At 52.3% G+C, this 27,760-nt stretch overlaps 1 protein-coding gene across 1 annotated transcript; it reads right to left on the bottom strand.

Moving 5' to 3' along the window:
* Disp3 (dispatched RND transporter family member 3) lies at window positions 1-27,617 on the bottom strand. Its single transcript, XM_050153392.1, has 20 exons — window positions 26,645-27,617; window positions 25,488-25,707; window positions 19,535-19,671; window positions 18,684-18,818; window positions 18,039-18,199; window positions 16,802-16,941; window positions 16,145-16,293; window positions 15,815-15,976; window positions 14,478-14,639; window positions 12,860-12,973; window positions 11,968-12,104; window positions 10,440-10,624; window positions 8,634-8,764; window positions 8,370-8,542; window positions 7,499-7,625; window positions 6,926-7,071; window positions 2,709-2,868; window positions 1,960-2,073; window positions 1,365-1,531; window positions 1-363 (listed from the first exon to the last, which is right to left on the bottom strand). The coding sequence occupies exons 1-20, from the start codon at window positions 27,615-27,617 to the stop codon at window positions 1-3; spliced, it is 4,056 nt and encodes a 1,351-aa protein (XP_050009349.1).
* Window positions 27,618-27,760: the final 143 nt, after the last annotated feature.

Raw genomic sequence — 27,760 nt, 5'->3', positions numbered from 1 at the left:
CTATAGCGTAGCCCCACTGGGCAGGGGGATCTTGTAGCCGCTGCGCAAGAGCACAAGGCAGGCACCCAGCCCCAAGGCTCCCGCCAGCAGCACGGCACCCAGGGCCTTGAGGAAGGAAGTCCTGGTCCGGGTGAAGGAGCCCGGCGCCATGATGCCCAGCAGGGCGGTGCTGACGGTGAGCGTGTAGAGAATGGATACGCCCGTGTTGAGCGCCACGATCTTCCCAAACTTGGCGAACGGGGCGATGATGCAGAAGAAGAGCGGGACGGTGGCGATGACGGTGGTGAGGGCGCTGGACACGATGGCCACGCCAACATGCCGGACGGCCTCCAACGTCCTCCACTGGCGCTGAGAGCTGGCATCCTGAGGCAGTGGAGAGAGAGTGGGGAGGGCTGAGCACCCACTGCGGGCATTAGACCTGGGCTTGACTGTGATGCGGGTGAGCATACACTGCTGCCCCAGGCTGGCTCTGCCTGAGACTGGCTCCCACCTCGTAAGTGGGACTCTCACAAGGGAGGGTCACAGGGCACAGACATGCAGAAAGGATGTAGGTAGGAGGGTATGCACGGTGGGTCCTTATACATGGGGGCTCTGACTGGAGTTATTCCAGTCTTTCAACCTGAAAGGGATTAGGAGTGTAGCTGACTTAATTCTGTCACCTTTTGGTCCACGTCTTCACATCAAACCTAGGACAGGTAGCTTTAATTGTCTACTTGATACAGCCTAGCGTCACCTGGGAGAAAAGTCTGAGTGAGCGGCTGTCTGCATCGGGTTGGGTTGGTGGGGATGGTTAACAGATGTGAGAAGACTCAGTCTACTCTGGGCGGCACCACTCCCCAGGCAGGGGAGGTCCTGAGCTGTGCAAGAGTGGATAAGTCAAGCTGAGCTCAAGCAGCAAGCGAGCTAGCAAGAGAGCATGCATTCAGTTTCTCTCTCTGCTCTATACTGAAGAAGTATGTAACCAGATGTTTGAAGTTTTTGCCCTGATCCATCTATAATGTTGGACCATAAAGTGGAGTTATAAAGCAAATAAATGTTTCCTCCTCTAAGCTGGCTTTTGTCAGGGGGATTTTATCACTCAATAGGCATTTAACTAGAGTAACCCCACCTCTCATCCCTTCCTTAGGTTCACAGCAAGCTTTGGCTGTTACATGACCCAAGGGCTGCAGGGCTGTGCTCTCATGGCTGGAAAGATACCCCGTGCTCCCAGGGCTGTGGACTGTGACGCTGCAGTGTCGGGAACAGCTCCTAGGATGCAGCTTGCCTATGGGTGGAGTATGGGATGATCATCTGTTCTTATGGGCCCTCCTACTGACCCAAGGTGGGAGCTGAGTCAGGGGTCAGGCATACACAGGACAGCTTACCTCAGCCTGGTGTGGGGGCAGATTTTCCCCAGCTAGCAGATAGCCTTCTACCAGATGGACACAGTAATCCACAGAGGAGCCGACCAGGATGGACAGCGAGATAGCCTCCACGGCTCCCATCTCCCAGCCGCTCCAGTACATGATGGTCACCACAAGGCAGACAATGCCTGCAGGAGGGACAGCAGAGGTACACTTAGACATCCCCCTATCCATGTGGTCCTGAAGAGTCCCTAGGAAACAGGGACATCCAGAGTCAAGAGGGACGAGGGTCAATGCCAGAGAGAAGGGAAGAGATGAGGGAGGGGGTGGGTCCAGCAACGTGTCACTCACCTGAACGATGGCACAGAGATACCTGGCTCCACTCAGGGAACACAGGCATGTAGTTTCTGTGTGTCACGGTCACATAATGCCAAACTGAGGGTCTTTTCATAGGGGTAAGAATGGCAACAAGGCCTTTTCTAGGACTGGGTGGCCAGAGGCTCAGAGGTCCAGAAGACTCTTCCCTGGTCCCACTCCCATGAGCCCGGCCTGTTGTCGCCTGCCACAGATCCTTACTGACCTCATCCCCAGGACACACCACCCTTGGCACACATACCCAGGATACTGAGGAGCACAGGCAGCAGAAGGAGGACATGGGTGGTGAACACGGCCACCGCAGCCACACAGATGAGAAGCGAGAGGACCAGGCCGTACAGGGCACTCTGTACCCCTGCAAGGGAGGAAAGAAGGGACTCAGGGGCTGCAGGGCGCAGAGACTGTGCTTCCTCTTGACCCCAGGACAGAGGTTATTGGCTTTGTAGGAAGAGGCAATCACAGCTAGTTTAGCCATCTTGAGCTTTTCTCTAAGGTCTGCCCACAAGCAAAATTTATTTGGAGTTCAAGGAGTTAAACAGGGCCCCAGAGCAGAGCAGACCCTAGGAAGGGCCATGACCCTACTTTTAAAATTATTATTGTATGTGAGCCCATTGATCCCGCACACAGGTCGGGGTCAGAGGGCTTAGGGGAGTTCGTTCTCTCTTTCCGCCATGGATTGGGGGACTGGCTCAGATTATCAGGCTTGCACAGCAAGTGCTTTTATCTGCTGAGCCACCTCACTGGTCCAAATGTTCCTTTCCAGGTGGCCAAATTCAAGATCACACATGGCCAGATGCCACCAGCAGGAGAGGACCCACACTCTGGCCTCTCATCAGTAGTCTGGCAACTGTATCCCATTTTCCTTGGGTTCTGAGCCAGGACTCAGGATAGCAGAGGAGTGGTGTAGACCACACCATGCCCTCATTGTGGGTGACTGCCTTTGCGTGGCTACTCACAGCCGGCCTGCAGGAGGGTTGGACCCACACCCACCTATGATCTCCATGAAGATTTGCTTCCAGTGCTCACAGGTCTGGAAGCCTCGGCGCAGGGCTGAGCCCTCAGGGAAGGTCTGCAGCTGCTGCCGGAGGAAGCTCTCCCAACTCAGGTAGTCCGAGTAGGTCTGGAAGGAGGACTTGCCCTTGTATGTGGTCTGCAGGGGACATGGGCTGGTGAGACTAGTGGGTCTTCTTGCATTTCCTAGAGACAGCTACTGTGTGGTCACCAGCGGAGGTGTCCTGTGAGAATGTGGGGGCTGAACCATCCCCCATGAGCTGCCGCTGGCTCTGAACCAACATAATTTTCTCTTAGACTCCTCCATGCTTCCTCATGTCACCTTCTGCCTATTCGGGAAGCCCCTCCACATGACCCTAAGACTGGTTTCTTTCTGTTCATGACGTGCCTCCTCTGGGCTCTCAGAACATCTGGGCAGATGCTTGCCTCTTGGCTGGTTATGCAAGCTTGCAGTGCCTTGGGCAGCCTGCTAGCTCACAGTGCACAGCCCTAAAAGGGACCTAGAACTTTCTTTTGTGTTGCCTCACTGACCCAGTTCTGCTATGATCTAGCCTCAGCACGTCTACACACAGGTGTGTGTGTGTGTGTGTGTGTGTGTGTGTGTGCACATGCATGCATACGTGTGAGTGAGCGCTGCTGAGGTTCAGCTGGGAAGGGGATGACCTGCTGGGTGGTGGAGAGGATCAAGGGCATCTCCAGTCTCAAGGTGGCTGTGGCATCAGCTTGTAAAAAGGAAGACAGTTCCACCACATGCTACGAGACGGACGGATCTTGAAGGACATGTTGCTCATGAAAAGGACAAATCTGTGATTCCATTTATATGATATATTTAGTGTAGTTAAACACAGACAGAAAATAGAGTGGGGGTTGCCAAGGGTTGGGAGGAAGGGCAAGAACTTTGCGATTAATGGGGACAAAGCTTTGTAGATGGATGGTATCAAGGACAGTACAACTGTGACAATGTATTTTTCTTTCTTTCTGAGACAGGGTCTCACCACAAGGCCCTAGCTGGCTAGAAATTCACTATATAGGCCATGCTGGCCCTGAGCTCACAGAAATCTACTTGGCTCTGCCTTCCAAGTACTAGGATTAAAGGTGTATGATACCATGCCCAGTTGCCAATGTCACAAAAAAAATTTATGTTTAAATATCATGGGAGGTCTGCCCCTTTCTGAACGGAGATGGAGGAGGAGTGGATGGGGGGGTGATAGATGGGAGGTAGAGGAGAGAATGGGAGGAGAGGAGGGAGGGGAAACTGTAATTGTATGTAAAATAAATAAAAAATGTCTAAGATGATGGGATGGCCAGTCTTCGTTGCCAATGTGACTAGATTTAGAGTCACTAAGGATTCGATGAGACACACCCCTGGGTGAGTATGCTGAAGGTATTTCCAGGGAGTTACAGTAACTGAGAGGAAAAGACCCACTTTGGATATGAGTGGTACTGTCCCATGGGCTGGGGACCTAACTAAATAAATGTTAGGAAAATACTTTTGAAATTTTCTTTCTCTGCTTCCTGGTTCACCATGACAGGAAACACTCTGTTCCACCACCCCGTCTCAGTCATGAGGGAGTAAACTCTTTCTCCCAGTCAGGTATTTTAGGTCATAGTGATAGAATAGTAACCATCAGAAAACTGGTAACAGGAGTGGGGTTGTTACTGTAACTAACCCTGACCATTATGCCCCTAGAAGTTTGTAGGAGGAATTAGAAAAACTCTAGGATGTTCTAACCAGAGTTTATTGGGCCATTCTGGTTGGAGCGTGGAAGATCAGAATGCTGACAGGAATTTGGACAGTAAAGACTGTGTGCTTGAAGTTTCAGTGGATGCAAGGACTCCTTTGGAAATTAGACTTTTATTCATGTTATATTCGTTCATGTTATATTCTGGCAAAAATCACTGTCTACATCTTGTCTATTTCCCTGTCATGGATAATTTTTAATGATCAATCTGAAATACCTGCAATGACCTGAGAAGCAACTCTCAGTGAGAAGCTGTCTGGGTCAGGTGGACCTGAGGGCATGTCCGGGGGATTATCTTGATTATATTACTTGAGATGAGAAGACCCACTCATCTTGGCACCATTATCTGAGTAGGGAAGCTTGAATTGTATAAGACTAGAGATGAGGAGGTGGAGAGATGGCTCAGTGGTTAAGAGCACTGGCTGCTCTTGCAGAGGACCTGGGTTTGACTCCCAGCACTCACGTACTGGTTCACGACCATCTGTAACTTCAGTTCCAAAACATCCCATGCCCTTTTCTGTCCTCTATGGGCACTGAATACATGTGGCATACAGACATATACATAGGCAACACTCATACATTAATAATAATAATAATAATAATAATAATAATAATAATTTTAAAAGAGTGTATAGAGATGAGCTCACACACGCGTGCATTCATTACTTTTTGCCTCCTGACTATGACGGCAGTGTGCCCAGATGTCTCAAGCTCCTGTCATTGTGACTTATTATGACGGACTGTGGCCTGGAACTCGGAGCTAAAACACACCTTGTATCCCTTGGGTTGTTTCTGTCAGGTATTTATCACAGTGTGCCGGACAGTTTCATGTCAGCGTGACACAAGCTAGAGTCATCTGAGAGGAGGGAACCCCAGCTGAGAAAATGCTTCTGTTAAGACTGGGCTGTAGGCAGGCCTGGAGAGCATTGTTTTAAATTCGTGACTGATGGGGGAGGGAGGGCCCAGCCCGTTGTAGGTGATGCCATCTCTGGGCAGGTGGTTCTGGCTTCTATAAGAAAGCAGGCTGAGCAAGGCAGTAAGCAGTACCCCTCCATGTCGGCCTCCACGTTCCTGTCCTGTTTGAGTCCCTGTCCTGACTTCTTTCAATGAACAGTGATACGGCAGTATAAGGCAAACTCATCCTTTCATCCCCACCTGCTTTTGGTCATGGTGTTCCATTGCAGCAACAATAACCCCAACTAAAACAAACAGCAACTGGGAAGATATTAAGCAAGTCTCAAAACATGGTGAGAGGACTCGTTTAAGGGTGACAGATGAATTAATTTAGCCAAAGAAGTTCCAAGACAGCACAGCATTGAGGCTGTGGCACAGTTAATGCTGCCCACTTTTAGCCAAGTTTATGGTAAAAATGAGCATTCAAAAACAAAAGCAGAGCAGAAGGATTTGAAAAACATGGAGTCCTCTCACAAAGGTGATCAACTGAAAGCTTGAGAAGGATTGTTTCGTAGATCGGCACTAACTATCAAGGAAGCCCAACCATTTTGAACTAGGACAGCAGGGAAGGAGTTAGACTCTGGGGCGTAAAAGTGATAGCTCGTTTGGAAGATTTCCCTTGGCAAACACAGGGCCACCCAGGGAAGTGTTTTTCTGAGTTCAGCCACCTGGGCACTGAGAGGCTACTGAAGCCATGGCCCAAGGGGGGGCCATATACTGCTCAAGTTGGTGTCAGACCGTGGTATCATCTACACGGTGCTGGTTTGCAGGTATGCAGGGTGCAAGAGGCCTAGGTCATGGAGCTTCACAGGGGCTCACAGTTGAGCGCTTCCTTGAGTCTCAGAGGAGACTCTGAAAGCAAGACGTTTGAAAAACATCAGAACTGTTAATAATAATTTTTTTTTTTGAGACAAGGTTTCTTTGTGTAGCTTTGGTGACTGTCCTGGACTCTCTATAGACCAGGCTAGCCTCAAACTGACAGGGATTCTCCTGCCTCTGCCTCCCGAGAGCTGGGATTAAAGGCGTGCACCACCAATGCCCAGTTAGGGAAGGCTTTTTAACCCTGCTTTGTAGGTGGAGAATCAGAGGACAGAGAGAACTGGGGGTCTAATCTACAATGTCATTGTCACCAGGATCAGGTAGAGGCTGGGACCTTGGTCTGTATAGGGAGGCAGCAGGACACCAGGGAGGCCAGGCCAGGTGATATGACGGTGTGCATGTGTGTATACACTTATTCCTGTACCTCCCTTGGCGGAGCTGAGAGAACATAAAAATGACAGAGGGGCATCTCCTGGGCCCCCTTTCCTCCCACAGATAGTTAATCTATGTGGCAGAAAGGACGAAGCTGTGTAGTCAGATGGGTAGTGCTTGCCACTGACAACTGCTAGCTGTGAGCCTCAGGCCAGAGCCGAGGTATCTTTCCTTGGTGGGGCAGAGAAACAGGAGTGTAGGGGGACATGCGTTCAAGACAAGCACACTGCTCAGTGCCCCCAGGCTCACCGACTCAAAGGCCATGGAGATCCACTGCACACGGCCCTCCTTGACACCCACTGCCCCGTGGGATAGCTGCCCTGGCAGCAAGTTGGGCTCAGGCAGCTCCTTACACTCGGGGTGCAGCATCTGCAGGAAGGAGGAGATGCTGTACCCTGTAGGAAGAAGCAAGAGGAGGTTGTGACGGGAAGAGTGGCCGGACCCACACATTACACCCTCACCTGCCTCTCAAGCTCCCAATGTGTCTGCAAACACTGGGCGGTGTCGTTAAGAGTCCTACAGCCCACACTTGCCGCTGAGGTGGGAAGTAACATTTTGGATCACCTCAGCCAGGTAGTCTTTGGACCAGCAACTGGCCTTGCTCTCAATTTTGGGAGAGCCCCCCCTTGAGGTATTCCTATACATTACACTAGTACACATATCACGCCTTAGGCATGTGTGCCCATCTATTCGCAAGCCCGTGCATATCGGGAAAGTGTTTGTATAGAGTTGTGAGCGTTGTATAGGCACGCTCCAGCACAGACATCCAAACACTAGGCATGCACTATTGGGCTGTGTCCTGTGAACCAGGACCTCACATACCTGAGGGCAAGCACTGGGCCCCGCCTGGCTTCACCAGCTCCGAGTTGCCCGCGATGGCCTTGCAGAGGCGACACAGGTGCCCGATTTCTTTGAAGAGGTCAAAGCTGCTGTCGTAGATGACGCTGCCCTTTCCCAAGGAGACACACCGGCCCGGGCACTCAGTGAGTTGTGGACTCAGTCCCAGGCTCCCCTTTCCCACCGTGGGCTCAGACCCTTCAGCCGCTCCCCTTAACTTTATTACCATGTCACCCCCTCATGTGGTACCCACTGTTCCCCTTGCTCTGCCCTTCTGGTGCCTCTGCTCCAGTAATAGCTCATCCCGCAGTCCCCTGCCCTTGTCTCTGTTCTTCCTCTCAACTGGATGCAAGGCTTTTCTCCTTTGCTCTATCTTGCCTGCCTGTCCCCTCCTCGGTCTCCCACCCCTGCTCTGCACATGGACAGTGTCCATCTGCACTGCAAAGACAGAGCTCACCTTCTTCCTGTTGTTACAAGCATGTGCTGCCATGCCTGTGCCCAACCCAAACATGACCTCTAGTGACATTTTAAGTACACCTGCAAGGTCGTTCAATCACACACGTTCAGTGATGTCTACATACTTCACCCCAGAGGAGGACCAGAGGACAGGTTTCACATGTGACTCCTCTCATCTCTGTTCCCGCCCCTAAAGGGGCCATATAGCCAGCGTGGGTCCCCAAATGTACCCATATTCCTGAGTAATTCTCAATCAGTTCTGCTCAGTCCTCCAGGGGAACAACGCCCCCTCAGGGCTGTCATGAGTGTAAGTGAAGGACTGGACGGGCAAGCCATGCACACGTGCCAGTTTTCAAGGTTGCTGCTGCAGCCGGGCTACACCTGTCCAAAGTGGCCGTACCGGGTCCCCGATAACGTGGTTGTCCATCTGCTGGGTGCGGTTGATGCCAATGATGCCAAAGACCACGAAGACCATGGCCCCGGTATCCACCAGTGGCCGCACTGCTGGCTTCCCACAGCCTGTGTTCACACAAGGGTTGAAGCCAAAGGTGGCAGAGATGCGGGCCTTGGGCACTGCAGGGGGGAGTCAGAGCCAACACTGAGGGGAGGGCCCAGGCTTCTGAGGGCCCCCTCGGTCCCCCCAGGGATGTGCCCCGACAAGTACCTTTGTCACTAGGCACAAAGAAGAAGCCTTTGGTGGGCCCATCGGGGCTGGAGCTGAGCAGGCACCCAGGTGGCGCCACACACAGGCGCCCGTGGAAGGGGGGCTTGTGAGACTGGGCAAAGTACAGCTTCCTGTGGAGGCAGGGAGGCCAGGCTGAGTCGGGAAGGCCAAGAAAACTCAAAGGATGTGAGGTGAGGTGGCCTGGCTGGCCTAGGAAGTCCAGGAAAGGTTGGGGAAGACAAGGCAAGGAGACCATTTCAGGGGTCACAGAGGGTGGGAACCAAGCTGTGTTTCCCCTGGCACAGGAGCAGAGGGTACCCAGGGCTGGGAATCTCATGGCTTGCTTTATCCCTGACTTTGCCAAGACTAACTTGGCCCTGATCAAGGCTCTTCCCTCTGGCTCTCAGTCTCCCACACTGGCACAGGTTGGGGAGCACAAAGGTCCAGCTTTGGAACAGCCCTCCAGAGTTCAGGAAGGACCTAGGGCCGCCCTTAGTGTCCCACCTCAGCAGCCTATAGACCCATTGAAACCCGAGGAGTCAAGGAGCCTTGAGTTTGCCACTGGCTTCTAGTTTCTTCTAGAATGCTCATCCAGGGAGCTGCTAGGCTCCGGGCCACATCTGTGCATACAGAACAAGCCCAGCCCTGGGCTCAGCCGCAGTCAGTCCACCCCGAGACAAGGATGTTTGGCTGGAAAGGACCTCGCTAGAGCCACCTCAACACCTGCTGCCTCCTGACTTCACCTCTCTGCTCCAAATGAAGTCAACCTGTGGCGATGGGGGAGCTGAATGCCCTGATGCCAGTTCCCAGTCAGACCACAATGCCCAGGCAGCACACTAGTGTAGGCGTGGCACTGAGATACCCTCCTGGAATGGGGCTGGGCTGCTCCCGAGTGTGAATCCTAGTCTGCCAGCATGCAGCTGCCACTTGGTAGCTGCCTGTCTCCCAGAGAGATGCTCGCTACCCCACCCTGCCTCCAGCATGCGGACACACAGCTCACATTTGGTGTTAGTGAAATGAATGCCTGAATACTTATGACAAGACAGCCTTACCTGATAAATAAGGCTGTGTTCATAACACAAGGTTATAAAGCTGGGGACATGACTGCCTTGGGGGCTTGAGACTCCATGTGGTGCAGAATGTAGCTCTCATTCAGCAAGAATTAGGTGCCTGCTGCATGCCGGGGGGGTGGGAGACTGAGTGTAAAGCAGAAACTGCACCGGATACAGTCTGTGCCATTCCCCGGCAGTGTAGGAGAGGGCGCAGGAAACCAGCTGCTTGCTTATTACAAGTGAGTGAGAACCTCGGACAGGAAGTGTGTCACACACTCATCCGGCCAGTGGAGACCTACTGAGTGCCAAACACCACACCAAGTGTGGGATGCACCAGAGCAATCGCTCAGAGCGCCCCGAAGGGCACCTTTCCTGGGGTGGGACAGGTCACGTGCCAGACCAACACGCCTGCATGGAGAGCCTGGGGTGATGTGCGATGGGGCAGGGGCTCTGCTCAGGGACAGCCTCCCCCAGGGGTGACATCAGGCTAGAAACTTGGATCTGGAGAAGGGAAGCTCAGAAGGACTTGAGCAGAATGTTCCGAGTACAGGAGACGGTGACCGCCAATGCCCTGAGGTGAATCCAAGAGATGGCCATGGTGACAGGAAAAGCAGAGCTGACAGGAAAAGTGACAGACTGGGCTTGGGGATTGTGGGCCAGTAATCTTTGCTAATATCTCCTTGCCTAGACTGAGAGAAGCGAAGAGAAGAGAAGGTCTGGGCGGTGCACACAGGCCTATCTGCCCAGCTCTTACCGGGTATGCTGTTGCTCCTTGGTGGCCACATAAAAGCTGAAGTCAAACTTCCAGCCCCGCTTGGCGTCGCAGGCCAAGGCCGTCACCATCCACTTGCGGGAGGGGCTCGCCGCCTGGAGCAGCCCTACTGTAGACATACAAGCGGTCAGCTTCTTGGTGAAGTCACCAAAAGGCGCTCTATACACCTAAGCAATGGGTTGACAGAGACAAGACACGTGACTCGGGGAGGCTGCCTGGGCCTGCCCGGCCTCAAGGTCTGTCCCCTCCCTCCTTGGCCTGTCTCCCACCCTGTCCTGCTTCCCAGAGCTCAGAGGCCTAGGCTTGAACTTGAAAGCTGGGCAACCCTTCCTCTCTCCCTTTGCTCCCTTTCTCTCGGAACCTCATTTCTTTCCATCAAGAACTTACTGGGCTAGGCTTAATTGTCGACTTGACACAACCAAAAGTCATTTGGGAGAAGAGTCTAAATGAAGGACCCTCTGCACTAGGTTGGCCTGTGGGGGATGTCTCGATTAAGTTAACTGGTGTGGGAAGAGCCAGCCTACTGCGGGCAGCACCATTCCCTAGAAAGGGGGTCCTGAACTGCATATGAATGGAAAAGCAGAGCTGAGTACAAGCAAGTGAGCATGCATGCATTTATTTCCCGCTGTTCTTGACTGGAGATTTGATGTGACTAGCTGAAGTTCTTGCCTTGATTTCCCCACAATGATAGACTGGTAGCCTAGAATTGTCAACTGAAATAGACCCCACCCTTTCTCCTCTAAGCTGCTTTGCATCAAGGCATGTTATCACAGCAAGGGAAACTAGGAAACTAGGTGTCTCCCTGGGACAGGTTCTGTCCCTGGATCTAAGGACCAAGCCTGGGCAGGAAGGGCAAGGCCCCGCCCTCATGGACATGGCAGTGGGGATGCTGTCAGATTCCAGATGGGCCAGAGTCAGTCAGACAGGACCATCAGGTGAGAGAAGGGGCAGGGGAGAAGGGCATTCCGAGAAGGGAGGTCAGGCAGGGGCGTGGAGGGAGGGAGGGCATTTGTGGTGGACAAATCTGACCAAGTAGGTTCTTCTGTGCCAGATATCTGGACGGTGGGAAAGGGTAAAGGGACAAGGATAGTCCTCCTGTTGAGGGGACACTGTCTCTGGGTGAACCTGGGAGGCTGTCTTCTGGGCAACCTCTTGGTTATAGGATGAACTATGGGCTGCCAGCGGGGATACTGCGTTCCATCTGTCAGGTGGCACACAACTCTTGTTCCCTGTCCACCCAGCAACATCTTTTAAACCCCATTTCATAGATGAGGAGACAGAGGCTCAGAGAAACTGAATCACCTGCTCAATAACATGCAAGTTGCACATGCCAGAGCTAGGACTCAAACCCAGGTCTGCCTGGACGTAAGCCCCGTAACACATCTGACTGCTATGGACTGGACCTCGTGTGCCTGGAGCAGCTCAACCCTCAAGGGCCCTGCTCCCTGCCTACATGGCCGGTATCCACCAGCATGGCACCAGTGATAACTCCCTGACAGCTGAGGCTCACCTGGAAGGATGGCACCTCTCCATCTCCAGGGGATACAGCTTGCCAGGGGGCTGGTAGGCTGGCATTGAGGGACAGCCTGTAGACAGCCGGGCGTCCTTTGCTCTTCACTTTGGAGATGTACACGGTGCTCATGGACTCTGAGAAGAAGCAAGGGATGGAAGAGGAGTGGGTGGTGACCTTAACAGCTTCAGGATGGGACAGAAGTCCACCTTAGCCCTGTTGGTCGAGGAGCTGAGCGCTGAGCTTGGGCTCCTCCTCAAGGGGTTGACACGGGCCCATCCTATCAGAAAGGGTCCACGGGAATGATAGTGGGAGGTGAAGGTAATGGAATGAGATCGTGGTGGTGACGGTCATTGGGCAGGGTGGTGACAGTGATGGTGGCAGATGGCAGCAGTCACAGAGTCACACAAATGATGTTGGAGACACCAGCAATGAAGTAGGCTGGTGTTGCCATCCATGGGATACAGTGTCAAAGATGGGGCTAGGTCTGTAATGGCAATGGTGGGAAGTGCTGGTAACAATAAAATTGGGAGACAGGGAAAGGATAAAGATAACCGTCCACTAGAGTCACTTCCCCTTGTCCCAGCACTCCTTCCGGAAATCCCCGAGAGATGAATCAAAGCTCAGGACACCCTTATACTGACTCTCAGAATGGCCTTGGTGACCAGGAGGCTGCAGTTGGCAGAAGAGGCCTTGAGCTCTCCTTGAGTTCTGGGGGCTGTTGAGATGGCAGATGGGGACCCTGATTTTTCATATGTTGTCCCTTAAACAACCCAAGGACACAGGTTCTTGTTCCCATGGAGGGAGGATCTGTTCTCTAGGTGTGATCTGTTCTCCGTGTGGAGTCAGACACGGGAGAACCAGGCTGCATCTACCCGCCCACCCCACTCACCCTGCGCAGTGGCCTCAGGCCGGCTGGCCCAGGAAGCCCCAGAACCTCGCTTCTTCTTCTCCAGGGATGTCCTGACATTGTTCTGCAGGCTGTGGGGCTTCTCCTGGAACAGACCTGCCCCCACACACTGAGTCAGGGACATGGGGATCCCTCTGGCCACGCCTGGTGGTCTAGGAGAACAGGCCAGGATCTGTGAAGGGCCCAGAGGCTGGGAGGAGTGGCTATCAGTGGTTTGAGGGAGAGTCAACGGAATCGAGAAAAACATCAGATGTTTATTTTGTCCCCATCTGGCGATGTCCCCACATGCCCACTCTGCGCCTCACTTTCCCAATTATCAGGGGAGGGTAAGGCTGGGAAACGGCCTGCCTTGTCGTAGCACGACAGACAAAATGTTGGTTTAAACTGAGAGAAATTCCACACATTACAATATCAGCCCTCAGAACCACCAAAGGTCAGGGTTATTAATCGCATCGGCAGAGGAGAAAGTCGTAGTTTCGGGGACCAGGGACGGCATAGGAAATGAGAGGAGTTTGGGAGAGGCTGCCCTTTGTAGATCCATAGCCCTCTTTGCTGCCACACAAAGAAGGGGGTGAGGTGGTTCCCCTTTAGATGGCTGCTCTGGCATCTGTCCAGCTGGGAAGTGGCAGGGGTCAGGCGGGGGGTCCCTGGGAGTGTGTGTTGTGAACATGGAGAGCGGCTGAGACCCGGGGGCTGAGCTGGGGCTGACTATGCTGTCTGCTCCGGTCTGCTATCATGCATTCGGCTCATGCCATGACCAAGGGGGGAAGTCTGGGTTAATGGGAACAACGCCCTAACTAAGTGAAGGCAATTACAGCACTAGCAGCCGGGCTCCTCTCCCAAGCTGCAGCCACTTAGCTCGGTAAAGCAGTCTCTCATTCTGGTTCTGCCTAGCAGGGCAGAGTGGTTTCACTTGCTCACCTTTGCCGCACCCCCCACCCCTGGTCTCCCTGTCCCAAGCAAGGGCCTTGACCTTGGAAGCCACTCTTCCCCCTCTTGCTCATCAACACCTACTGTGTCATCCTCATAGAGGTACCAAATCTCTCCTAAAATTGACTCTTGAGCCCCTCCATGGCTCCTCCAGAGATGGTGCCAGCCTCCTGCCCACCTCCAGCTGGTCCATCAACCCAGCTCCCCACCAGGATGCTGCTCCTCCCATCAACACGTGGACCAGTCTCAGCTCCTGCAGCCACTCCTCTCAGGCTTGGCTCTGCTCTTCCCCCATCACCGCCACTGCCCGCAGCCTAGAGCCCTCTTTCCTTGCCCCTTCCCACCTGGCCTCACTGAGCTCCTTCCTCTCCTTCGGGCTAACCCATGCCTTCTCTCCCCTGCTCTATTAGCTTGGTGACTCTCATTCTTTAAGTCTCTGCTTAGACACCACCTTCGGGCAGCCCTCCGAGATATCCATGCCCACAGAGCACTCTCTCCTCCCTCCACAAAGGCTCCCTTCTGCTATTGGGACAGTGTGTCCCCGACTTGGCAGTGTGGCCCCCCGAGCCCGGGATGTCTGTCCCTCCTGCTCACTGCATCTCTGCAATAGTCAGGCCAACAGTGGGCTCAGACACCACAGGATGTGGGCTCAGCCGGTGGGGATCCTCACCTGAGCAGGTGATGCAGGAGATGCCCTCGGCACTCAGGTTGTACTTGAGGTCCAGCAGCACCTGGATGTTGGTGTCAGGCCGGAAGAGCAATGGGGCCCGGCTGGCGGGGCGGAGCCGACTGGCGAAGACCAGGGACAGGATGAGGATGGAGGCAAAGAGTCCTGTGAGGAAGACGTCATGGGAGGTGGATGAGGCTGGCACCCCACCCTGGCGGAACCGCTGTCAGTGTGGAGAGCGGGCAGTGGGGGAGTAGTTCCACCAGAGGCAGAGGCAGCTATGGCGTTTGTGGAGTTGCAGGGGCCCGGCTGTAAGGTACAAACTGACACTCCTCCACAGGGCCAGTGTGGCACTTTGAATGTAACTGAGCCCCCCATAATCTCATAGGGGGTGGCATGATTAGGAGGTGTGGTGTTGTTGAAGTGAGCATGGCCTTGTTGGAGGAAGTGCGTCACTGTAGACGCAGGCTTTGAGGTCGTATACACTCAAGATACTGCCCAGTGTCTCAGACCACTTCCTGTTGCCTACAGATCAAGATGTAGAACACTCAGCTCCTTCTCCAGCAACATGTCTGCCTGCACGCCGCCATGTCCTGCCAGGACGATAATGGACTGAACCGCTGAAACTGTAAGCCACCCCAAATGAAATGCTTTCCTTTATAAGAGTTGCCTCAGCCATGGTGTCTCTTCACAGCAACAGAAACCCTAGGTAAGACAGCCAGCTAGTGTCTCAGAGCATCTGACAGTCCCCATGGACCTGATACCTCCCCTTGACTGCAGCAGCTCTGATGAGCCACTGAAGAAGGCGAAGGCTCCTCATGCATACTGAGCACCTGGCATGCCCCACCTGTGCCAAGCTGAGACCTTTATAAACACATCACGCTCCTGAGAGCTGTCTTCCTAGACCCTTGAGACAGAACCCAGGCCCGGAACAGGCTTCTACCACCAAGCTATGCCCTACACCCTGGGCACCGTTACCACCTTCATTTTCAGGACAAGAACTCAAGTGTCAGACTGCCTGGCACAGCCAAGGTCGCGGTGGACAGAACCGGGGTTCAAACTCAGCCAGGCTAGTCTATTCCAGGGCTAAGCATGAGGACTTTGCTCTCCTGCCTGGCACAGGGCAGCCTGTGAGCTGTGTGGAGGAGGCCCAGGGGCAGCCTATGCAGGAAGAGGAGGAGGAGGCAGAGAAGAGGTCCCACGCAGGTCTCTAGGTGCTACTCCATACCCAGTGCTTGTTACTTGTTTCGTTGTTGTTGTTTGGTTGGTTTTGGTGGGGGTGTGTCTACCCTCATGCCACCATAGCGGTGGAGCCGAAGGAGGGAGTTGTTCACACTTACCTACAATCACCCAGCGGCTCTTGACAGCTGCCCATAAGACCCAGTGGTGCAACAGCTCTTGAAGCTGGGCCAGGAGCTGGCCCCTGCTGCTCCCATCGGAGGCGGGTTGCAGACCCTCACGGGGCACAGATACCAGCGACACGTCTCCCAGCTCTAGAGACACTGCTAGGCAGAGTGGTAGCCAGTCAAAGTCTGGGCCTCAACCTGCTCTGGCCCACACCTGCCTGGGGAAGGCCACACACCAGGTGAGGTCCCCACAGGCCATCTGGCCTGGCCCCCTTGGGACCCGCCCATCCTTGCACGTCCCTGGTCAGGCTGGCCAGCTCTCACCTGGCTCATCCTCGACATTTAGCAGGGGGATGTCATCATCCAGGTAGGGTAGCGGGCCCTGGGCAGGGCCACCCCCAGCCCGCTCTGGAGCTGCGAACAGGTCCCCAGGGAAATGCAAGGAGCTCTTGCGGCCGCACTTCTGGTGGCAGCTATGGAGGGCAGTGGACAGGCATGAGGCTAGGAGTCACAGCACCCAGAGAGGATGGGGCAAGGTCAGGAAATCGCATGAGCCCAGGCAGCACATGGCTGCCCCTGCCTCTCAGGAAAAGGCAGCCCCGACTACCAGAGCCAGTGCTGAGTTCTTCTGGGGCCATCTACCCTCAGCTGTCGCTCTTCCTTGGGGACACAAAGGGTCACGGCAGGTGAAAGAGCTGTTCTATGATACCCTATGCCTAGGTCAGAGTCCACATTTCCATAAGAGGCAGAGTAAGAGGACACAGGTCCTTGGGCCCTTGAGGGGAAAGATGGCTAAAGATGGTCAGTCCATAAGGACGCCCACCTCCTGCCCACATGTGACCACAAGCAGATGTTAGGCAACAGTTGTTCCCTCCCTGTCCCTGCCTAGCCAAGGGCTGAGCACACAGAAGCCCAGAGGGTTTGGAAAGAGAGGGCTGGGTGCTGTGGCTACTCAGGGTGTGAAGGGTGCAGGCCACTCACCTGCTCTGGCACGAGCTCTCCAGCGGTGCCATGTAGAGGCTCCAGAGGCCCAGGGCCGCAGGCATGGTGAACAGTACAGCCAGCCAGCAGCAGGTCACAATGAGGGACATGAACAAGCCGAAGTCATGCACAGCTGGAATCTGCAACCAGGAGGCACGAGGATAGGATAATAGCTAGGCTTGGCTGTCTCTACGGCCAGAGCCAACCCAAAGCTGGCTCTCTCCAGGATAAAGTAGGAACGGCTTGGCTGCGGGACAATAGCACCAGGTCTGGAGGATGCCAGATTCTGGGGCTCACTGGACACAGCAGCAGAGGAAGAGCTTGCTCCACCTGAGGGCAGAGACTCGGGTCTACCTGCAGCCAGCTGGGAACAGCACCTCGCCAGAGTAAACATCCCGAAGCGGCTATTACCCAAGTCAAGACACATGCCCCCAATCCAAGCTGCCAGTTGTTGAGAAGGAAGGGAAGTTTGGTACCCAGCAATGAAAGCAGGATACAGGATCCCCAGAAATCCCACAGGAACCTGCCTGGGGCCGTGGCGATTGGAGGAAACCCTCACCAATGAGCAGGTAGACCTGAAGTTTATAAAACCACCTTGCCACCTGCTCTTCTCAGCTCCAGAATAACCCACTGAGGGTCTGAGGCCCAGAGAGGTTTATGTGAGCTACAGGGTCAGGTCACGGAGTCTCTCAAAGATGTGTTTGTAGGTACACAGGACCCACTCAGGAATATGGAAGTGGGAGCAGCGACGGGAGGTGGGGGGAGGAGGAGAGAGAGGGAGAGGGACAGACAGACAGACCAACTGTATGAGGGATGAAAATGGGGCATGAGGTGCCAGGGAAAGAGCTCAAGCCAGGAGCGAGGAGACTGCAGAGGGGTCGCCATTTACCAGCTATGTGACCATGAGTCACTTTACCTTTCTGAGCCCCAAGTTTCTGTGCTAGGAAGAAAAGAGACGGTGACTATACTTTTATCTTGGGTTGTAAAGATCACATGAAAAGAGCTTCAGAACCTGCCGGGTTCCCCAGGGCCACGGCGGGGTACCTATTTGCGAGCACCAATTACTAACGGTACGATTGTAATCACCCCACTTGTTGGTTTTGGAATGGGTGGTTAATCACAGAGATGGACTTCGGGGTCACAGCAAGGGCCCTGAGATGAAGGTGCTGGGGTCAGGAGCCAGCCATGTGTGGGCAGATGAGAAGCCAGGACAGGGACTTTGGGGCAGGATTCCCACCTGGGAGAAGACATTGGCTGCGTAGGCAGCGGCCGTGGTCAGCGAGGTGAAGAAGGTGGCCTTGCCTGCTGTTTGAATGGTGTGGATCATCCTCAGCTGGGGGTCCTCCAGGTGGGTGGCCTGGCGGTAGGTGTTGATGAACACGAAAACATCATCCACACCTGTAGGAGGGAGGCCCAGCCAGAGGGCAGCTCAGCTCAGGCCCTGCTACTGTGCCCCTGAGGCCAGGTGTGGGACAGTCTGGCAGAGCACTGGCTTAAGGAGGGCTATCTGGCTACAGCCAAGCCCCACCAACCAGTCTCCTTGGCCTTACCCAGTGTCTCCAAGCCCCACCCACTATGGCCAAGCCCCACCCACCAGACTCCTTGGCCTCACCCAGTGTCTCCAAGCCCCACCCACTGTGGCTTAGCATCACCTACCATGTTCCTTGACCCCACTCAAGTCTCCAAGATCTACCCACAGTCTGAAGTCCCACCTGTGCCAGACTCCTTGACCACACTCACTGAATTCAAGCCCCATCCATCATGCTTTTTGGTCCCACCCAGCCCTCTTCCAAAGTTGAGTTGTGTTCCCACCACCTTCGTCACCACCCAGGATACCTTCTTGGAGAATCGGGAGTCCTGTGCTGCGGCTGGGAAAACTCACCAATGCCCACGATCACAAAGGCTGCCACTCCATTGAGGATGCCCAGGTACTGGATGCCAAAGACCACGTGGTAGAGGAAGAGGGCCACCAGGCAGCTGAGACCGATGCTGGCAATCCCGAAGAAGGATAGGAACACTGGGCAGTGGGAGGAGCATAAGGGCCATGGCAGGGCCCTCACAGAACACAGGCCCCCTTCAGTAACCCTGACCTCAGCCCCTCATCTTGCCCCCCCCACCACTCTGTCTGCTCCCAGTCAGGTGGAGGGACAATTGGCAGAATTTGAAGCCCTTCATTCCTACAGAAGGCCCGTGTGGCAGATGGGACGTCTTCCAGACAACCTCACAGACAAGGAGAGAATTGTGAGTGTTTTATACTGTGTGTCACCCGAGGGGATTAGCGGTCCCGCTGTGCAGAACCTATGTCTGGTTCACCACTGGATCCAGAGGTGTCAGAACATCGGGCATACAGCTAGTGCCCAATTAATATTTGCTGCATGGATGATTGCGTACCTTGTCCAGTTTTCTATCTCTGCTCACTTGGGCAAGAGCACACACCTACTGTATACAAGCAGCCGTTAGAGGCAGCTGGTGCAGGTGAGGAGGGGGCAGCGGTGAGGAGGAAGGTTATGGGCTAAAGGGAAGCTGATGTGGTACATAGAGTAGGCTCTCGAGTAATCCATAACAGACTAAAAATATCCCAGATGCCCCTACACAGTTGTCGTGGTGTCTGAGTGTCATCCGGCCCAGCACCGACAAGCCAGATTTGAGGCTATCCCGGAACGCTTGAGCAGGCTGGCACGTGCTGCGGGGAGAGAAGACGCTGGCTCACATGAGCCTTCCGGGATGCAGTACCTGAGCAGGAGGTGAGGATGTAGACCAGGGCTGCGATGCAGCTGCTGCTGATGAAGGCAAGGAGCATGTCGTTATTGAAGGTCCTGCGCACCTCGTAGTCGAAGAGGTCTGTGCCCCCATAGAGGACCTGGACTTTGCTGGTGGAGGGAGGCCATGGAGAAAGGAAATACAAGAGAGAGACTGAAGATGACTGTGGACACTTGAGAGCCGGAGCTGTGCCCTTCACCCACGGCAATTTACCTTGACTGCTCGTTAAAATCACTTGAGCTTCCAAAAGTCTTAATATCTAGGCCTGATGCCAAGCAAATTAAATCTTAATTTCTTGGGTGGAGCTGAACCAAGTGTTTGTCCCCTCCCCCAAATCTCCCAGGTGATACAGTGTACAGCCGAGGTTGATAGCCACCATTCTACACCAATAATAATCAGTGACAACCAACCCCTATGTCACCTTCAGTTCTCAACGGTCCACAGCAGAATCTAAAGACAATCAAACCGGCTCCAGATAATCCCATTTTACACTGCTGTTCAGTGTGCAAACTACAAGTTATTTATGGCAACAGAACCTACCAGGAAGATCAAGTTGCTTTCTCTCGGGTGAATGTGGATGTGGAATGTACACGCCTGCTCATATGTGTGTGAGTGCATGTGTGTGCAGACGCACTTGCGTCTGTGTGGAAGCTAATGTTGATGCAGAAAGTCTTCCTTGATGGCGCTCTCTGCCATATTCATTTTCAAGTGAACCCAGAGTCCTCTAGCACTACTAGACTGGCTAGCCAGCTTGCTCTGGGACTCCATCTCCACGTTACAAGATTTAGAATTACAGGTGGGCTGTGACAGTCACCTGGCGTTTATGTGGGTTCCGGAGAGCCGATTCCTGGTCCTCACAGTCAGGCAACAAACACTTAGCCACTGAGCAATCTCCCCAACCCCAAACTGTATTTTATTTATTTTTAGCTTTGTGTGACAGAGTCCCACTATGTATCCCTGGCTGGCTAGAAGGTGCTATGTATACCAGGCTAGACTTGGACTCACAGTAGTCTATCTGGCTCTGACTTGTGAATTGGCATTAAAGGCACACCACCATACCCAGTCCTCTCCAAACTGTATTTTTAAGAATTTTTTTTAAATTTTATTTGTGTGTGTGTGTGTCTTTGTGTGTGCCATGGATGTGTGGGTACCCACAGAGGCTCATGGAAGTTTTCAGATTCCCTGAAAATGGAATTACAGGTGACTGTGAGCCACCTGGCGTGCGTTCTGGGACCTGAACCCAGATCCTCTGGAAGAGTACTGTATGCTCTCAGCCACCGAGCAATCTCTCCGGCACCCAAGCTGCTTTAAGAGGCAAGCAAGAGTGACATTTTCAGCGGTGCCGGAGTGACAGCTTGATGTCTGGACTGGCCTTACCACCGCAACCACAGAAATATGAAAAAAAAAAAAAAAGGGCTGGAGAGGTGGCTGAGTGGTTACAGCACCTGTGCTCCTACAGAGAACCTGGGTGTGATCCCGGGTACCCATATGGTGGCTCACAACCATCCATAACCCAGTTACAGGGGATCCGACAAGCACTCACGTGGTGCACTTATATGCACGGAGGTAAAACATTCACATACATAAAAAATAAAAATAAATCAATCTAAAAAACTTTTAAAATATGAGAAAACATGAAATCGGACTCTGGACAACAGACCACAGAGGACCGTGATCCTCTGAGATAAGAGATAAAGTAGGTGCTATGGCTCCGGGGCAGGCGCCTGGACAGGGCTGTGGATCTGGGGCAGGTGCCTGGACAGCGCTGTGGCTCCAGGGCAGGCGCCTGGACAGCGCTGTGGCTCCCAGGCAGGTGCATGACAGCGCTGCTGTACCCAGGACAGCCTCGCGCATCAGTTACTAGATTCTCCAGTCACTGGCAAATTCCTTAAACTTGATGAAAACGGTGAGCCTGCCGATCCAAGAAGCTGAACCATGAGCTCCAAAGACCAAACAAGCACATGGACGATAGGGTGCATCACATGTGAGCTGCTCCGACACTCTCACAGGAGAAAAAAAAATGACAGAGGGAAAAGAGATGTCACATACCACAGAGCAAAGAGAAGAGTGACGGCAGACTTCTGGTAAGAAATGAAAGTCAGAACACGGCACAGCAGCCTCCCCAGACACTCAGGGGAAACCCAACCCAGAATTCTATACCCAGCAAAAATACATTTCAAAAGCAAAGGCAAAATCAAAACTCTGTCCACTATACAAGCCAGAAATTGCCTCTGGTATGCTCACATACTGAAGATGCTGAGGGGGCCCCTCAGGCCGACGGAAGATGAGAGCGTGCAGGAAGGAGGATCTGCAGTAAGGATAAAACGCACCAGAGATGAAAATGCCACGAGCAAGAAATGCAACGTTTCCGCTTATCTCTACAAAAGACAACTGGCCACTTAAAAATAATAAGGTTGTGTGGGGTTCCTAACAAACAGAACGTGGACCACAGTAGTGTGGAGGCCACAGGAAACCCAGAAGGCTATAACTGTGTGCTATGCTACCATCTCAAAGATACACCGTGATACTTAAGGAGGTACCCTATAAATCCTAAAGTAGCCACTGAGAGTTATGGCTAAAAAATAGGATTAAAATAAAAGCATAAGAAATAATTCACCCTGAAGAAATAAAAGAATTCCTCATTCCATCTGTTCAGCACCAGGGTCTGACGGTGTCAGCAAGCAAACGGGGAATGAAATGTATCTGTACTGAAAAGAAAATGTAGATCTGTCTTCATCAGTTTAACATATGCTTATCTGTGTGGAAAATGCAACGGAACCTAAAAAACAAAGCAGCAACAACAGAAAACCCTAAGTTTGACAAGGTCGTAGAACACAAAGGCCATTATAAATTTAAGTTATAAATTAACAGCTGGAGAGTAAATTTTAAAATTATATTATTATAGGAGCAAGAAAATAGAAACTTCTTAGAGATAAAATGAAAAATGAGGGCTGGAGAGATGGCTCAGCAGTTAAGAGCATTGCCCGCTTTTCCAAAGGTCTTGAGTTCAATTCCCAGCAACCACATGGTGGCCCACAACCATCTGTAATGAGGTCTGGTACCCTCTTCTGGCTAACTGTATAAATAATAAATAAATAAATATTTAAAAAAATGAAAAATGACATTAGATGTACCATGTTCATGGGTCCAAAGATGCAGTATTTTAAGGTGTCAATCACATTCAAGAGTCCAGCAGACTTTTCTATCTCCTGGTACTTGGGACTGAACCCAGGGCAACCACGTTGGAGAACTCCGGAAGTCTCTTAAGTTAAACATAGGCCCACCATGATTGCTCAGTCATTTTGCTCTGAGGCATTTCTCTAAGGCAAAAAGTATTTGCCCCTACAAAAATGTATACACCAACACTCACGGGAGCTTTATCTGTAATGGTTCAACCTGAAAGCAACACAAACACTCACTCGCCAACGTGTGAAGAGATGAACAAAATATGACCTCCATACAATGGAGTACTATTCCGTGTTCAACAATAAACTGTTGAAATATGGTAAAAAAACATGGGCACAATTGAGACTGGCTAGAAGGAATGAATGAGTTCCATCAAAAGAGATTATAAGATACTATGTATACAAAATTCTAGAAAAGGAATGTCTCTGAATGCTGGTAGAAAGCAGAAAGTGGGGGCTGGGAGATGTGGCTCGGCAGTTAAGAGCACGGTCTGCTCTAGCAGGGTTCAAATCTCAGTACCTGCCTGACAGCTGGCCCATGTCTGTAATTTCAGTTCCAGGGACATAGATGCCCTCTTCTGGCCTCTTAGAGCATTGCATGCATGTGGTGCATCTAAATACATGCAGACAAACGCTCGTACACATAAAATTGAACAAAACAAAAATGGAAACTGATTGCTAGGGCTGGGGCTGGGAAGCAGTTTGGAAGAGGGGTGGAGGAGGGTGAGACGGTTGTCAGTGGACATAAGGAAATGTGCTGGGAAATTCACGATCTTGACAGTGGATGTGTTAGGATTAAAATGTAAGTATATACAGTTGGTCAGGTGTCAATTATAACGCAACAATTTTTTTTATTTCCTTAGCCTCATATATAATAGCCAAGAAGAAAAGATCTCTGACTTTCTTATTTTGATGAATTAGGTAGATCATTTTCCTTTGAGTAAAAAATGCTGAAAGTTTAAATGAATCATTTGCTGTATATACATACATTTATACTTCCTTTACAGAGGGTCTTATGGGGAAGGGAGCCGGAGAGATGACTCAGTGGTTAAGAGCACTGGCAGGGCCTGCAGAGGACCTGGGTTCAGGTTCTAGCACTCACAGGGTGGCACAACCCACACGCGATACACACGAATGCACACGAAAAACACACACACATTTAAAAAACAGACAGATCAACCTAAATGCCCTTCGAGCGGAGAATGGATAAGGAAAATGTGGTACATTTACACAGTGGAGTACCACACAGAAAAAAATAATGACATCTTGAATTTTGCAGGCAAATGGATGGGGCTAGAAAACATCATTTTGAGTGAGGTAACCCAGACCCAGAAAGACAATTATCACATATACCCACTCATAAGTGATTTTTAAACATAAAGAAAACCAGTCCACAAATCACAATCCCAGAGAATCTAGACAACAATGAGGACCCTAAGAGAGACATACATAGATCTAATCTACGTGGGTAGTAGAAAAAGACAAGATCTCCTGAGTAAATTGGGAGCATGGGGACCTTGGGAAAGGGTAGAAGGGGAGGGAAGAGGCAGGGAGGGGAGCAGAGAAAAATGTAGAGCTCAATAAAAATAAATAAAAAAATAAAAGGAGGGGCTGGAGAGATGGCTCAGTGGTTAAGAGCATTGCCTGCTCTTCCAAAGGTCCTGAGTTCAATTCCCGGCGACCACATGGTGGCTCACAACCATCTGTAAAGAGGTCTGGTGCCCTCTTCTGGCCTGCAGGCATACACACAGACAGAATATTGTATACATAATAAATAAATAAAATAAATATTAAAAAAAATAAAAGGAGAGGAAAAACAGTCATTTTAAGAGAGCCGCAATGGACAGACAAGATGGCTCGGTGGGTAAGGGAGCTCCGTGGGTGGTTCTGGAACCCACCTAAGTGGAAGGAGAGAACAAATTCCTGCAAGCTGTCCTCTGGCTTCCACATGCACACAGGGCATGCATGTGCCCACACATGTTCATATACACATAATGAACAAGCGTAATAAAAATTCTCAACAAACCACAGGAACAACAAGAAAGAGTTGCGGCTGACTTCTCTACTGAAAACGATGGCAGCCGCGAGACAATGGAGCAGCGTCTTTAAAACAGAGAACAAACACAGCTGCCAATTTGGGACATGGCACAAGTGAAGTCGATTAGAGAAATGAACGTAAAATAAAAGTGCTTTCCAGGCAAACAAAACAGAAGTCACCATCAGCAAATCTGCACTCAGAGAATAGTAAAAAAGAATTCTTCAGACACAGAGAAAGTGGTCCCAGAGGGAAGCATGAAACCGTAGAAAGTAACGAGGAGCAACAGGAAAGGTAAACACGAAGATAAAGCAGAAGTGAGCAGGTTCTGCAAGACAGAATGGGCTGGGGGGCTTTAAATGTACGTACAATTAAAACGCGCACAACAAAACCACAGGAGGATGAAGACAGCAAACACCACGGACTGTTCTCAGTCGCTGGTGTTACCAACGAAGCCAGAAAAGCGACGCTTCGTGTAACTCCGCGTTAAGTCAAGGTGTGTTTTCCTCCTGAGTCACCAATAATTCGACAAGAGAAAAGATTCTGTGAATCTGAAAGAAGGCATTAAAATTAAATCCTCAGGGCCTGGCTCTCACTTCCTGCTAGGAAGTGCCAGGGCAAGGCCTTGAACTTAGCAGCCAAACATTTCAGCAGAGGTAGGTGTTACCCACACACAGGCGCACATGGGCGTCGCTGGACTTCCTACCTAGTAGACTGCTTGGCTAGCATGGCCACGTAGGTGACCACAAAGCTCTGAAACTTGGCCCTCTGTTCCTCCCAGCGATCATCTACTGAGTAGTAGTTGGGGAGCGGGGCTCCAAACAGGATCTCGCTGCGCAGGAGGGAGCTCTTCAGATTATCCACCGAGAGGCCTTCATCTACGTACCAGTAGAACTCGGGGTGAGTCATGGCCAGCTCTAGGGAGCCTGCAGGGGACAGGGAAATCCAAAGAGCTCAGTGCACAGCTCCCGCCAGCAGCCCTCCTTCCACTACAACATCCGACACAGGATCTACAGCTTCCTAAGGATGAGCCTTCTTTGCCTGAGCAGGCAGTTCCCACTAAGCAAATTATGCTTTCATTCTAGTTTGAACCCCACCTGATTCCAAGGCTCAGTCTATAATCCTGTTAAATCCCTATCCTGCCTGCGCCCTCCCTCCATCCCAGACCCTACTCTCTAAAGCCCGACCCCCAGGATACTCTAAACCTTATGTCTTCATATTTCTCTGTGTCCTGGCTAGTGTTTTGTTTTGTCTTGTGGTTTGACACAAGCTAATGTTAGCTGGGAAGCTGGGAAGCTGGGAAGAGGAACCTTGACTTGGAAAACTGGTCCATCAGATTGTTTGTAGGCAAGCCTGTGGGAACATTTTCTTGATAATTGACAGAAGTGGGCGCTATTCTTGGGCAGGTGGTCCTAGGGTGTTTAAGAAAGAAAACGGAGCAAACAAGCCAGAAAGCAGCGGTCTTCCATGACCTCTGCTTCAGTTCCGGCCTCTAGGTTCCTGCCTTGCCTTCCTGCCCTGCCTTCCTTCGATGATATATCATGATGTCGAAGTGCAAGATGAAATAAACTCTTTGCTCTCTAAGTTACTTTTAATTACAGTGTTTTTTATCACAGCAATAGAAACCTAACTAAGATACACTTCCTTCCAGGCCCTCTCTAACCAACCCCACCCCCAAGTGTTTCTTCGTGCTTTCTCTCTGGACTCAACCAAAGTCCCAAAGTCCCACAGTCCCAGTGGCATCCTATTCTGTTGCTTTCTCTCCCTCTTCCTTCCAATCCCAGCTGCACACCCCACTGATGTCACACCCCCTGGCCACGCTCAAGCTCAGCGAAGTCCTTTGCCATCAGTGCACCTGCTCACCCCGGATATCCGCCAGGTCCTGGCCCATGCCGTCGTAATAGATCTTGCCGCCCCTCTCGGTGGGAAAGAAGTAAGTCATGAGTGAGCTGGGCGGGGAACAATAGGAATAGGAGCCGAGAGGTAGGTCCTTGAGTACCTCGTGCGGCTTCCAGCAGAACTCCCGGAAGCCCGGGTGGTCCATGATCTTTCGTTCGATCTCGTGGATCGTGACCAGGCGCTCGCTCGTGAAAATGTTGCGCTCCGCGTCTCCCCGCGCCAGGAAGATGAGCTCGATGCGCCAGTGTGCGTGGGTCTGGGTGTTGGCGCTCACATAGGTGCGTGAGTAATCCCAACGCGAGGTGCCCCGACGGGATCGGCTCTGATTGGCTACCTGGTCCCCCTGGGGCGGAGCCTGGCGTCGATGTCGCTCACTCGGACTGGCTGTTGATCTCTGAGTGGCAGGGGTGACCCTCGAAGCTGAGCGAGGGGTCCGGGATGCCGGTCGCGAATGATTCCCCAGGTGCAGCTGCTGCAGTTGCTCTGTGATGAGGCGCTGCAGCGTTTCGGAGGTGAAGTCCGCCAAGTCCCGCCTGTTGCGTCCCCAAGATCCAAACTGGGATTTGAGGGCCAAGGCCAGAGCGTCGAAGCGCTGCGACGCCTCATGGTTGCGGATTTCGAAGGCATTGTAGGAGATGTCGATGTCCAAAGGCGGGTAGTAGAAAAACATGAAGGCAGACAGCACCATGGGGATGCTGCAACCGAGGAACAGCACCAGACCTGCGCAGCATGGGTTGGTGAAGGCCCAGCCCAGGGTGCTCCAGAACCCTGAGGCTGGGGGCCGGGAAGGCAGCGTCCAGCGTCTCCAGCAGCCCTGTGCTCCGGAGGGCAGCTGTGCCCCAGAGACACCTCTATAGGCCTCACCCGAGGTCTCCTCTTCCTGCTGTTCCTCGTCTAGCCACACATCCTGCAGCAGGGGGTCATCCTCCGAGTCCATAGCCTAGGGGAAAAGGATGGGTCAACAGCCTTGAGAAGGGAGGCTTCGCCCAGCCTGAGTACCACAAGCAGATACCAGTTCCGCGGTGGGATCGAATTACGTGCTCACTATGGTCTAAGGAACCCAAGCATATGTGCACGTAC

The sequence above is a fragment of the Alexandromys fortis genome, unplaced genomic scaffold (assembly GCF_014885135.2).
Source record: "Alexandromys fortis isolate MF-2015 unplaced genomic scaffold, M_Fortis_MF-2015_v1.1 scaffold_88, whole genome shotgun sequence".
Classification (NCBI taxonomy): Eukaryota; Metazoa; Chordata; class Mammalia; order Rodentia; family Cricetidae; genus Alexandromys; species Alexandromys fortis.
The sequence above is the reverse complement of the archived record's forward strand: the minus strand, read 5'-3'. Positions and strand labels throughout refer to the sequence as shown.